Consider the following 13,938-nt stretch of genomic DNA (forward strand, 5'->3'; position numbering starts at 1 on the left):
TAGTTTCCTCAGCGGTTCGCATATTGCCGAGGTTAAATTTTATATTTTAAGTGTATAACGGACAATTAATGTAACGATACCGGATTGTGACACTAACTTGCGTGATCTCGATATGATAATTATAGTAGTGTAATCGACACCTCTGATTACCCCACGCATATCGCGTGTTTGTATAAGAGTACTTTATTGATTCATTGTAACTCTCAGAACACAGAAGCCTGCATTAAACTAGGAGTTGACTAGCACTCGCGTCTCTCTCTATCTATCGTTCCGACGTACGACCATAAAACGTTACATGGTGTCAGACAGAACCTGAACCACGATGCCGGCAGGAGGGACATCTGAAGAAGCTCCAGGAGAAGCTCTAGAAATCTTGCCCGCTCCGCCTGCACAGATATTCATGCCTCCTGCAAACTTGCCACCGCCAAAAGCGCTTGTCATGGACGACAACGTAGCCACAAATTGGAAAGCGTGGAAGAAAGTGTGGTCACGATATGAAATTGCCACAGGAATTTCTAAACAGGAGCCACTGGTTAGAGTTTCTACGCTCTTGTCAGTTATTGGAGAAGATGCCACGAAAGCCTTCGATGCCTTTGAATGGGGAGAGGACGAAGATGAAACCAAAATAGAACACGTGCTAGCAAAGTTTGACGCATACTGCGAACCGCGAACACAGGTGATCTACGAACGCTACCGATTTAACAATCGCAAGCAAGAGCCTGGCGAGAATATAGCAGCGTATCTTACAGAGTTAAGAACAATCGCTAAAAACTGCCAACACGAGGACATTACCCCAGAGGAGATTTTGCGTGACAGGATCGTTTTAGGAATTCGAGACGACAAGATGCGTGAGAGACTGCTTCGATACAGTGATTTGACACTGCAAAAAGCCGTCGATCTTATCAAAGCAGCCGAACAAACGGAGCACCAAGTGAAGCTGATGGGTGCAAGCGCAAACGTCAATGCGTTAAAACAGGGTCGCTCGAAAAGCAACAGACCGTCGATGCCGTCGCGTGCAGCAAACAGCAAACATCAAAAACAAACATCGCGTGGTAATTGCGGCAGATGTGGAACGTCACCCGCAAAGCAAAAATGTCCGGCATTTGGTCAGAAATGTCACCGATGTGGCAACATGAATCACTACCAATCGCTTTGCCGAAGCAAGACTGTTGCTACCGTGCAATTAGATGATGGACCTGATCAATATGAAATTTGCACCGTTGGAGAACAGCCTAGCCGTGCGAACAAAGCCCTTGTAAATTTGCACGTAAACCGACGACAGGCCGGAAATGTAGTCCGTTTTCAAGTGGACACTGGGTCCGAATGCGATTTATTACCACTCAAAGTGTACAAATCAATCACCGGAGATGACACTGTCGAAATGCTAAGGAAATGCAACAAATCAATCGTTTCCTACACTGGTGAACGAAAACAAATCGCCGGAAAGATAAACCTCCCAGTCTGGCATAAGGACAGAAAGAAAACTCTGACTTTTAATGTTGTAAATGGCGATTATCAGCCTATCCTATCACTCAACACAAGTATCGCGCTTGGAATCGTCACGCTAGCAGATTGTGACGTATTATCGCTCACGATATCGCCAGAAAGTAACACGATCCTTGAAGAACACAAAGATGTGTTTGAAGGACTTGGAGAACTTCCAGGCGAGTACAAAATTATCACGGACGAGAGGGTAAAACCGAAAGTTCACCCCCCGAGGAGAGTACCAGTTGCAGTACGCCCACAAATCAAGGAAAAGTTAGACGAATTAGTACAGCGAAACGTCATCACACCAGTAACAGAGCCAACAGAATGGGTCTCAAGTATGCTGGTAGTAATAAAGCCGAACAAAATTCGAATTTGTTTGGACCCAAGGGATCTGAACGAAGCGATCAAGCGAGAGCACTACCAGATGCCTACCATAGAAGAGGTCGCTACTCGACTTGACAAAGCTAAGCTTTTCACAGTGGTTGACGCAAAAGACGGATTCTGGCAGAAAAAACTAGACCGCGAGTCAAGCTACAAAACGACTCAACACTCCCTTCGGACGCTACCGTTGGCTTCGCATGCCCTTCGGTATCAGTTCCGCTCCAGAAGTATGGCAAAGAACCATGCACGAATTTGTGGAGGGGCTTCAAGGCGTAGAAGTCATTGCTGATGACTTTGTTATGGCTGGTTTCGGCGACACCACTGAAGAAGCTTACAAGAGCCTAGAACAAAATGAGCGATCATTCTTCACAAGATGCAGAGAATGGAACTTGAAACTGAACAAACAGAAAGTCAGTCGTGCTCAGACAAACGTACCATTCATGGGGCACCTGCTCACTCCCGAGGGACTCAAACCCGACCCCCGGAAGATTGAAGCGATCGTTGCCATGCCTGAGCCAGAAGACGCCACAGCCCTTAAACGTTTCCTTGGAATGGTGAATTACCTTTCTAAGTTCATGCCGCATCTGAGCGAAATGACAGAGCCGTTGCGGAGATTAGAAGATAAAGACGTGGAGTGGCAGTGGATGACGCAGCACAGTATCGCGTTTAATACTGTGAAGAAGTACCTGACTGAATCTCCAGTACTCAAGTACTACAACGTGAATGAAGAAGTTACCATTCAGTGCGACGCATCTGAAACAGGTCTGGGAGCTGTCCTCATGCAGAAAGGTCAGCCAGTGTGTTACGCCTCAAGAGCGCTCACAGACACTGAAACCAGATACGCCCAGATCGAGAAAGAGCTTCTTGCCATCGTATGGTCTTGTCACAAGTTTGACCAGTATATATATGGCCGAGACATCGTAAACGTCGAGTCTGCCCATGAGCCTCTACAAGCCGTATTCAAGAAGCCTATACAGCAGTCACCGAAACGACTACAGAGAATGCGCATGGCGTTACAAAACTATTCTCTGGACATTCAGTACAAGAAAGGCCGTCTAATGTTCATTGCAGATGCCCTGAGCCGTGCCTACAGGCTTACAACCGAGGACGCCCAGCACGACAGCAGTGAAGTACGCGCCTTACGAGAAGTTCAGCATGAAGATGGACTTTCTGTATCGCCCAACCGACTACAACAGTTCAAACGAGTCACAGCAGATGACCCAGAGATGCAGCTACTCATTGGTGCGATACACAAAGGGTGGCCGTTATGTCGAAAAGACTGCCCAGCAAAGCTTGTACCTTACTACGACAGCCGAAGCGAGCTAGTTGAAGATGGTGGACTGGTTTATCGCGGAGAACGCCTGGTTGTTCCTCAATCGCTGCGAGCTGATATGCTCAAAGAAATCCACAGGTCGCACATAGGAATCGGTGGATGCCTAAGGAGAGCCCGGGAGCTACTCTACTGGCCAAGAATCAACGCGGGAGTCAAAGATTACGTTTCCAAGTGCAGCGTTTGCCAGTCATACCAGCCAGAGCAATGCCGAGAGGAACTCCAGCAGCATGAAATGCCCAGTCGCCCATGGTCCAAAGTTGGAGCTGACATTTTCGAGCTTGGACCACAACAGTTCCTGATAATGGTGGACTACTGGTCAAATTACTTCGAAGTACAGGAACTGAAACGAATAACGTCAGCAAGCGTGATCCACGCACTTAAAGTCCAGTTTGCCAGACATGGTATTCCGGAAGTCCTTGTTACAGACAACGGGACACAATTCAGCTCGTCTGAATTTGCGAATTTCGCCGAGACGTGGAGATTTGAGCACAAGACCTCAAGCCCACGCTATCCTCAGTCGAACGGAAAAGCGGAGAACGCCGTGAAAGTTTGCAAAGCGCTGCTGAAGAAAGCACGAGCCGACAACAAAGATCCTCTACTGGCGTTCTTAGACTGGAGAAACACCCCGTCAGAAGGTTTAGGAACCTCACCAGTCCAACGTCTGATGGGCAGAAGAACACGAACGCTGTTGCCAACCCACACCAAACTGCTGGAGCCAAAAGTAGACAGCCAGACAGGAGACAAGTTAGCAAAGCGCAAAGCCCTACAAGAGCAGCGGTACAACTCGAAGAGTCAACCGCTAACACCGCTACAGCCAGGTCAAGCGATCAGGATGAAACTCCCTGGTGAAACTAAATGGTCTCTTGGAAGTTGTGTGAAGATTCTTCCAAACCGTTCGTATGAAGTAGAAGTTGCTAGTCGCCACTACCGTCGCAACAGGCGTCAGCTCAGAACAACTGCTGAGACACCGCCACCTCCTTCTGTCGAAGAAGATCTTTCGCACGATCATCCACAGACTGCAAAGCCTCCCAGCACAAGTCAAGACGCAGAATTGGCTATCAATCCCGACCAGCCTGCTGTCCAACTGCGGAGGTCCTCCCGTATCAAGAAACCACCAGCTTGGCATGAGGATTATGTCATGAACACTTAACTTTAAGAAAAGGGAGATGTAACGATACCGGATTGTGACACTAACTTGCGTGATCTCGATATGATAATTATAGTAGTGTAATCGACACCTCTGATTACCCCACGCATATCGCGTGTTTGTATAAGAGTACTTTATTGATTCATTGTAACTCTCAGAACACAGAAGCCTGCATTAAACTAGGAGTTGACTAGCACTCGCGTCTCTCTCTATCTATCGTTCCGACGTACGACCATAAAACGTTACAATTAATTCTGTCTCTTTTAACGTAAATCGGTTGAGAAGAAGCTCAACTTCAAAACCTACAAATGTAGTCAAATGTTTTCAAACTGAAATTGGCCTATTTACTCGCCGAGATTGCGAAAACTGTAACTGATTCATGGCGCTCGCTTTCGTGCTTTAAGAATTATTAATGTAAAATAGAAAGCTTTCACTAAGGATATATAAGTCTTCATACAGTGGACAACGTTGGCCTAAGTTTTGTATTGGCTTAGGACAATTGGCTTAAACCGCAACCGAAGGCCTCATTCAAACAGTTTGTTTACCGTTTGTGCATGCATCCATGGTGCATGGTAAGTAAGCGCTAGCTTAAGACGCAGGCTACTGAAATTTATCCTCAGTGACTTATATCTAGACTTAGGTATCTCTTAATTTATCATTTCATCCTCAGGTAATGTAGAAAAAGTATTCGCAAAACAGGTTGTACAGCAACTTCGTAACTGAAAGAAAATCAAAAACAACAACTGAAAAAACATGAGATACCCACCTTGTCTGATTCTGGAAAACTTTCACCGGACAACGCTACGCCGCAGGTGTGATAAGCCATTTTCTTGCAGTACAACTTATTTCTTCTATAATTATCAGCCTCCACCTCGAAATTTCGAGTTCATGGTAATGCGGTGTCCGAGGACGCTAAAACTTGCTCAAAACCAAAACATCCCTTGATTTTTTGGGGATTTGCGAGCAACGTTTTCAGTTCATTCAAACGAGTAGCCAATAGTATCATGGAAACTTTGACAAGGCTTGACGGTTTGACAGATATATGGAAACATTGACAAACTGCAACAACGGTGAATTAAGTTCAAGATTAAAATAGAAACCAAACAGTCTACACGTTGTGCACCAGTTAGCTCAGTAGTATCTGCGCTGAAATCTGTTTTTAACAACAGCATTTACCCGTAAATTTATTTTACAAATACAGTTACAGAAATTAAAGTTGTAATAAAAAAACCGTGTTCTAAAATAATCTTTCCAGCTCTAACATGAAAAGATTCCCGAAAATATCGGGAGACAATTCGGGGCACTTTCGGGTGCTCTGAGAAACACTTTTCGGGACCCGAGAAAAACACCCGAAAAACGCCCCGTAATGTTTTCGGGCCCGAAAAGTTCTTGGGAGTTTTGAGAATACACCATGGCCGCTAAGCAAATCAAATCCCTAGAATTACATTATACGATGATCCAGTTGCTGTAGTTTATATGGACTCTCTAACACCAGTCGACCGCCACCACCGTCTCACAAATATTTTCACTTTCTTCGTGTCACGCAAACAATTGTTCAATCAGATTGGTTTTTTTTGGCATTTTTCTTTAGAATTTTTTGTTTTACGTTGCTTTTTCGCAGCGCTAAGAAACAAATCACTTTCGGCAGTCGGTAGCGTGCTGTTTTGCATTTTGTATAAGCCCGTACAAAGTATTAAGGAGGGAACTTGAAATGGTAGATAGAGCAGTTTTCACACCATAACCAAAGGAATTTTTCTGTCCAGTTCCTACAGACAGAAGAAGCGATGAGCTAATCAGAATTCAAAGCAATAACATATAGCCGGATCCAAGCGCGGGCCGTGGAACGCACGCGGGCAGAACACGATTGGGTTTGATTCTTGTTGCTTATTGTTTGAGAAAGTGGCGAGCAAAGCAAAACTAAAGTAAACGCGAAATTACTTTCAATACTTATTTTAAAACCACTCTAGGCTCTAGGGTGAGAATTTCAGAATCCAGACCAGTTTTATCAGTTAAGGACTTTTTCGTCCATCTCACCCGTCTTGAATCGAGTTTACTCGTAAGGAAATAATTTGAAACTCCCCATTGATAAGTAGGTGGGTGGGAAGCGCAGTAAAGAGAGAAAAAATGCAACTCTTCACACTTTGGGAGAATTTGTAGTTTGCTACGAGCAATTACATCAGCACTGGAGACATCCATTGCAAACAGGGTCTTTTCATTTCCATTTAAACAAAGATGCATTTTTAATCTTATGATTTTATTGAACTTTGAACTATTAGACTTTCCAAACTGATAACTGTTTAATAATCTTTTAAACCTAGTGTTGATGTCTCTTTCACTCTTTTCTTGTTAATGCCGTGAAACTTGTAGTTAATCGAATAAATTTCTGCGAATTAAGTCGAATCACTCAATCTCTCTCACTCTGTGCTGGGGGGATGGTCAAGGGATGTAGACCTGACAATGAGGAAGCTCTTTGGCAGCAGGGGTTATGACGTATTGAGAAGGATGCAGAAGGCTACCATCTCGAGTTCTCTCAACATAGTGAGAACTTTCAAAGCTACCGTCAATTGACTTAATAGCATAGGAGCTCAAGGTAGTTTTAGTAGTAGAGAGCTTTAGATTGTCTATAAGATTTTTATATTTTATCGCTAATTTTTTTTAACTCAGCAGTTTTTTTATAGTTCCTTCAGATCGCATAGGTTACGCTGCGCGCCCTATGTGGTTCTATTTAGCATCCATACGTTTATCAACTGCACATAATAATAATAATAATAATAATAATAATAATAATAATAATAATAATAATAATAATGACAATGTTCTTTGAGTGTCAAGAACTCAAGTTGTTACAGGATAATAATGAACGGAGAAAGGAAAGTTCCTTGGAGATGCGTGACACTTGAAAATGTTTTCGGATTGGATTGATATAAAAATAATTATCAAAAAGTGTCAAAAATGGTTTGAAAGAAACACAGACGTTTCGGGTATATAACCCTTCTTCAGTGTGGAGAAAACCGTTGAAATACGCTACTGGAAACACGCGCGCATATAAATAGTAGCGCGCGCATGCATTGAAAGTTACAATTCAAACATAGTTAAAATTGATGTTAAGTCCATCCGGCTGAACAGTCCCAAGTTGGAGAATCAACCTCATTTCACACTGCTTTCGCTGGAGGTTTGTCCCATTGCATAACCTCATACCCCGCACCCGGATATCTGAAATACTGTGATCCGTGGAGTTGAAATGTTGGGCCACAGGGAACCCTGGAGTGTTGTTGCGGATGCTGCGTAAGTGCTCGCTAAAACGGCTCCTGAGGGTCCGCCCGGTTTCACCAATGTAAAGAATGGTAGGGCATCGGTTACAGGATATGCAGTACACAAGATTACTGGACTGGCAGGTGAAATGGCCACGGACAGAAAAAGAGTAGCGAGGGCCTCGTATCTCGGTGTCTTGGCTGATGTACTGGCAAGTATGGTAACGGGGGCGTTGACACGCATGTGATCCATACTGGTCAGTGGAAGAGTGGTCGTGAGAGCGTACAAGCATGTTTCTTAGGTTGAGGTCGCGTTTGTATGCCACGAAACGCGGTTGTGGGAAGATATCTCGCGTTTGCTGATCAGTTGCTAGAATTTGGAAGTTCTGAAGTAGAAACCGTTTGATTTGGGTGTTAAACGGGTGGTAGGTGAGAACCAGAGGTACTCTATCAACGGTTCCGTCCTACTGCTCAGACGAGCGTAGGGCATCAGGACGGTTGATAGTTGCTACCCTCCGTAGATCGTTTTCAAGGGAAGAACAAGGATAATCACGTTGTGAGAAGAAGGTAAGCATCTCTCTAGATCCCACGAGGAAGTCATCATCGTCGGAGCAGAGTCGACGCAGGCGGAGAAACTGGCTGTAAGGGATAGCACGTTTGCAGTGATCAGGGTGGAAAGAAGAAAAATGGAGGTAGTTGTGAGTATCTGTTTCCTTGTAGTAGACGGAGGTTTGAATCTTGTCATCAGAGATGTGTAGGTTAATGTCCAAAAACGGTAGTTCTGTTTCAGTGATAGTAGATGTAAATTGGAGTTCTGGATGGAAGTTTGAAACGAATTTAATGAAGGCTTCGAGTTCTTCCCTTCTACATGACGCTGCTCCAACAATTTCGTCTATGTATCTCTTGTGTAGCTGTGGTGTAAAGCCTGTGTATTGTTCGCAGATTTGCTGTTCCACATAACCAACGAATAAGCAGGCATAGTTTGGCCCCATTTTGCTTCCCATTGCAACCCCACCAATTTGACGATAGTATTCGTTGTTAAAGGAGAAGGAGTTCAAGGTGAGTACCAGTTCAGCGAGTCTTGTAAGCGTACACGTGGAGGGTTTATTTATGTCACGCTTATCCAAGAAGTATGTTAAAGCTTGCAGTCCACAGTCATTAGCAATAACTGTGTACAGCGACTTAACGTCCATGGTGAACAGAAAGCAATGTCCAGGATCAGTGGTATCAAAGCTAAAAGAGTTAAATATGTTAAGTGCGTGGTTTGTGTCCTTAACATAAGTGGGAAGAGTTCTGACAAAAGGAGCCAGGACTTCATCCAGATAGGCAGAGATGTTTTCCGTAGGGCAACTGCACGCAGAAACAGGATAAGGCTACTAAAACTATAACTTAAACAATAAATCTACCATGAAGCACGGAAATTTTAGGAGTTTTATTTTGTAGATTGGCGATTTTTTGTTGTTTGTGGGAACAAGTTTTCGCGGTTCGAGATGACTGAAATTTCTGCTGGGAACTAATTTTTGTGATTCGCTGTTCAATCAGCAGAACATTAAGTGGAAGAAACCTTAATATTTTCCATTTTTATTGTACAGTGTGTTAAGTGACAGTTCACTCTACTTACATATTACACTGTAATATACCTTACTGTGCAAAGAGACTGAACAACAACGAAACAAAAAGCTGATTTGTTGATTTGTTGGCAAAGAGTGAGATCTTTGATGGCGTAGCCATTGTTTGTCACCCCCCTAGGGGGGAAATTTTGAAAAATGGATGTAGCTAAGACGTGCTTTTCTTTATTCTGAGTAGAAATGTGACGCATTGTGATTTTTAGTGAATATTAGAGAGCCAAAAAAACTTGGTTTTGAAATTTGTTGCAAATTATGACTGTCATGTCATTAAGGAATATACAGGTATAATAATAATTAATTTATTGAAAACCACTGTAATTATAATATTTGAAGGGTCAGTTGTTTTAGTTCTTAAATATAAAAAAAATAGCCAGGGCCCGGTTGTTCGAAAGCCGATTAACGCTAATCCACGATTAAAAGATAACCGAGGTTTTCATCTCGCTCACAATTAAAAGTTAACCGAGGTGGTCATCTCGCTCATTAAAAATGATTTTAAAGGCTCATTTTTAGCTAATGGTAAAGAAAGGTCGAAGGCAAAACTGAGGAACAAAAATCTTTTGGACGAATCCTTACGGATTAGTAAATATACTCGAATCAAAGTTCACGTTAACCCAGGGTTAACTTCATCGGGCTTTGAAAAACTGGGCTCAGGACATCAGTTTTTCATCCAAATTCAGCTTGGTTCCAAATCAGGGCAAGTAAATGACGAAATATGACAGTTGCTTTGTTTTTTAATGAAACCACAGGAAATGGTTGACTACAAGAGAGTTACTTGTAGCTTTGAAGTTGCTACATCTAAAACATGAAAAACTTTGAGCCACGCCCAACAATCTTTTGGTACCATTCAAGGGTTTTTAAAAACAAAATCTGACAATCATCCCAATCACATTTATGATTGAGTCCCGTAGGGGTAGGGGGCGGGGGGTAAGTATGTACACATTAGTTGTTTGTAAAGTTCACAAGCAAGGTGATAATAATCAAATCAATATGATAATTTTTTAAATGTATCTAAAAAGCGTTCTTTACATGACTGAGTGTGTACGAGTACTAACTGTTGATTACTTATTTCTTCAAATCCTTTAAAATCGCACGTTTTTACGCCTTAGTATTCACTTATCGGAAGAGCTGACAAAAACATTCTCCTAAACAGGAGACCATTGAAAACGCGACGTCTTTAGTGTGGACGGCCGCGTGTTAAAACGAACACTCAGTCCGAAAACGCTAGTACGTCGTGTTAAAAGTTCTTTAAGAATCTCAGCTCATTTGAATTTTGATTTTACACCAGATTAAAAAAGTAAAACTTCAACTATTATTCAGACTGTACCCTTGTCACATTTAAAAGCGTTTAGAAACATTCAAGGATTGAATAATAAAGCCCGTTATTTCTTTTTCTTGACAATTCCCTTGATAGTATCTGCAAGCTGTTCAACTTTTGGGTTTGCGCTCAGCTCCAGCGTTTCACTCACGTGGAAAATCCTTTTAGGCAATTTATCGTACAGCCATTTATCAGGTCTCCAGCCAAAATGAACTGTAATGACCCGTTGAATGACTTCATCCTGCTCGAGGAAAGCTTTGACGATACTGCCATCGAATACTACATATTCCTTGTCGAAATCAAACGCCCCTTCATCGAGGTGCTTCTCGCTGTCTTGCGTGTACACGAACACGACACACGCGCTTTGGAACAGCTTGTCTTCGACCGTGGAGTTGCCAGCGAGGGCATCACGCGCAGTTATGACGTTAACCAAGGATCCCAGCCTTTCTTGAAGGAAGTCTTTGAGTTCCACGCTGCGAGGTTGGTCGGCTTGTGTATAAAGAAACAGAACAGTAGACATGATCACTGATCCTAAGAAATCGAAAAAAATGACAGCGTGGTAGTGAGATAAGTAACATTCAAACGACCCCTTGAATAGAGGCGCTGTTTCTTGGGTATGTATAAATTTAGTAAAATTGTTTACCAAGAAAAAAAGAACTCATAAAAAAAACTCATGCGACTACCCCACATTCTCTTTTAAGTACATATTACATTAAATATGATATTGCGTCGCGTCTGAAATGGTTCTTGCAAGAATGCAACACACGCGCGCATACCCCGCGCGTGTAATTCTCTATTGAAATAAGAATAATATAGTATTTAACCTTGTGACCCTTCATACCGGTAGGCCATTTTGTGCAACCAACTACCGCAGCGCGAGTTCCTTCTGTTGACAGAAGAAACGCAAGATTCAAAGTCAGCCTTGTAAATTCGCTAATTAATGAATGCACCAGAATACTGAGGCAACGTCTGTGGATCTCGGTACGCTGTCGTTTTATTGTAACAGGACAACGAGAAAACAGATGTTTTCTCGTTGTTCTGTTACAATATTCAAGGTGGTAATCCTTTACGCCAAATCTATGCAGTTGCTTCGAGACCAGCAATTATTTCTTCATGCGGCTGAGAACTAAAGATGACAAAGGAAAACGGAGGAAAGTATCCAGGAGTATTTGCTTGAATGGTTTTAATATCCAACTAAATCCATGTGACCATTCAAATAAAAGCCCTTGAAGCTTTTTGAGCCATGTTTGAATATGGGTTATCTGTGCTGCTGTTTCGTTTCACTAGCGAACACATTAAGTATTTCCCTCCAATTTTGAATCAAGATACCCTTGGAAGTAACAGAGTTCAAATATTAAAGTTAACATAGAAAATTGATCATTGATTTAATGATAATACTGCTCTTAGGAAATGGCACAACAATGGCAAAAATAGTAAAAATAAGGTATAATGATTAAAACAACTAACGAGAAAAGGGATCACTTTAGCTCTTTGCTTTCTCAACTTTTAAGTCAAGATCCTGTGGTTAGTTTTCAAAACAAACTGATGGTTTACCTGTATACACTCCTATTTCCAATGTTGCGCTGGCTTCGGCAGCTTGTCTTGTGTTAAAGGTCTTTAATTTTGTAATCCGCTTCACGCAATACACCAGATTGACACTGAAGAGATCAAGTTATCCTATTGTTTTCTTTCCTCACCGGTCACCCACAGTAGGTGCCCTGACTCAGTAGGTGCGTTCATTTATTATTGACCAAATTTCTGCTTATATGATTGACATGCAGCCACGAGGCTCAACAAACGTGCTCTACTGGCACTCTCAGGGTTACTCAATAAAGTTTCATACATGGATGGCCTGCGTAGTGGCCGTAATCCGGGGGGGGGGGGATGGGGAAGGAAGTGGGAGCGTGAAAAAGTGAGAGAAAACAGGGGGACTTCCCCATTCACAGACTCCCTTGCACCCCCTCCCCCTCCCTTCCCTGCTTACGCCTGCCAGGTAGGCTAATACAAGGACGGCTCTATGGTTCAACCCCTAACACCGTTCGGTTATTTAACCCAAACATATCTACAAATTAGAGTATTTAATCGCGAACATTCGAGCTTGTGCTTTTGTGTTAGTGTCAGTTGTCAGTGTTAGTTGAAGATTGTGAGTTGTTAGTTCCTCCCGCACAAATCCAGGCGAGTGCTCAACAATATGAAACTGAACAAGGCTTTTAATTAGCGCCTTTAAAAAAATACGTTGCCATGCAGGTTCGTTTAAATTTTTTGGCGCTTATTCGAGACGGGGCGCTTATTGTTTTTTCGAGAAACAACCGAATGTGCAAACTCAAAACTTTAATATTGTAATTATTAAAAATGGAACAATAACAGAAACGGTAACAGTAACAAATATGAGGTGAATGTTCAGTAAACCTGGACGAATTTTGAAAATCACTAGGATATTCGACGTCGATAGTTTCAGTGACACTTACATCAAGAACAAAGCTTTCTGTTGCAGCAATTCATTGTAACAGGGTCGTAACATGGTATATCCGGGACCCATTGATCCCTATTTTCTTGCCGTTATTTTGATCCCTGAGCCCCATTTTCCCCAAAATGTTGATCCCTGAGCCCTGATGAAAAAATTGATCCCATCCATTTTTTACACAATTTCAACTCAGAAAACTTCGTTTATGTCCATATATAAAATATAGAACACGTTCAAATGGGCTGATGAGAAAAACATTAACTCTAAGTCTTAGTTGAAGTTGTAAGTTCTATCATAGCTTTAAAGATATAGATGAGTTGACCTCTGTGCATAAGTAGGCCACTTCCCTTTACGTATCACACGTCTGCGGCGGAAACTTGAGCTTTTCATATGTAACGTTCATCAAGAGTATTTACTAAGGTTTATTATTAGTGTTGCTCATGATCATACGAGCAAGGCAGGTTTTTTTGCCAATCAGAAGAAAGCATAACAATCGAAATTCGAATAAATCAGTATAATTTTAGCCATGGTAATAATGGGGTTGACAGGCCTTCGCGACTCTCACGTGCGTCTTTTAGCCTTTAAATCAGACTTTTGCCCTCACAGGTATATCTTTTAGGGCCTCTTCATATGATCCCGGTTACCGGGATGGCTCGGTAAGCGGGATGAATTTAGCAGTCCGTTCATATGGGAAATTTCATCCCGGTTACCGAGATGAAAAGTGGTGACGCGGTCAATCGAGCGTGACATTTACCGAACAAGCCCGGCAAGAATTTTTCATTTTTATAGGTTCTACAAACCTCAAAAGTATTATATCTTTATCTCTACTACGAAAAGGAATAATTTTGAACTAGAACATCTCAGAAATGAGCCGTAATAATCAAATATATCCGTTCTAAAACGCGAATGTTTGGTTATAGACTTCATCCCG

The 13,938-nt window shown here is 42.3% G+C and overlaps 2 protein-coding genes across 2 annotated transcripts; both read right to left on the reverse strand.

The window, feature by feature from the left end:
* Positions 1-7,202: 7,202 nt before the first annotated feature.
* LOC146474586 (uncharacterized) lies at positions 7,203-8,912 on the reverse strand. Its single transcript, XM_085116245.1, has one exon. The coding sequence runs from the start codon at positions 8,791-8,793 to the stop codon at positions 8,065-8,067; it is 729 nt and encodes a 242-aa protein (XP_084972371.1). The 5' UTR covers positions 8,794-8,912; the 3' UTR covers positions 7,203-8,064.
* A 149-nt stretch (positions 8,913-9,061) lies between these two features.
* Positions 9,062-12,156, reverse strand: LOC146474587 (uncharacterized). Its single transcript, XM_085116246.1, has 2 exons — positions 12,098-12,156; positions 9,062-11,074 (listed from the first exon to the last, which is right to left on the reverse strand). Exon 2 carries the CDS (start codon positions 11,061-11,063, stop codon positions 10,608-10,610), a length of 456 nt encoding a protein of 151 aa, XP_084972372.1. The 5' UTR covers positions 11,064-11,074; positions 12,098-12,156; the 3' UTR covers positions 9,062-10,607.
* Positions 12,157-13,938: the final 1,782 nt, after the last annotated feature.

This window comes from Pavona decussata, unplaced genomic scaffold, assembly GCF_977016875.1.
Source record: "Pavona decussata unplaced genomic scaffold, jaPavDecu1.1 SCAFFOLD_87, whole genome shotgun sequence".
NCBI lineage: Eukaryota > Metazoa > Cnidaria > Anthozoa > Scleractinia > Agariciidae > Pavona > Pavona decussata.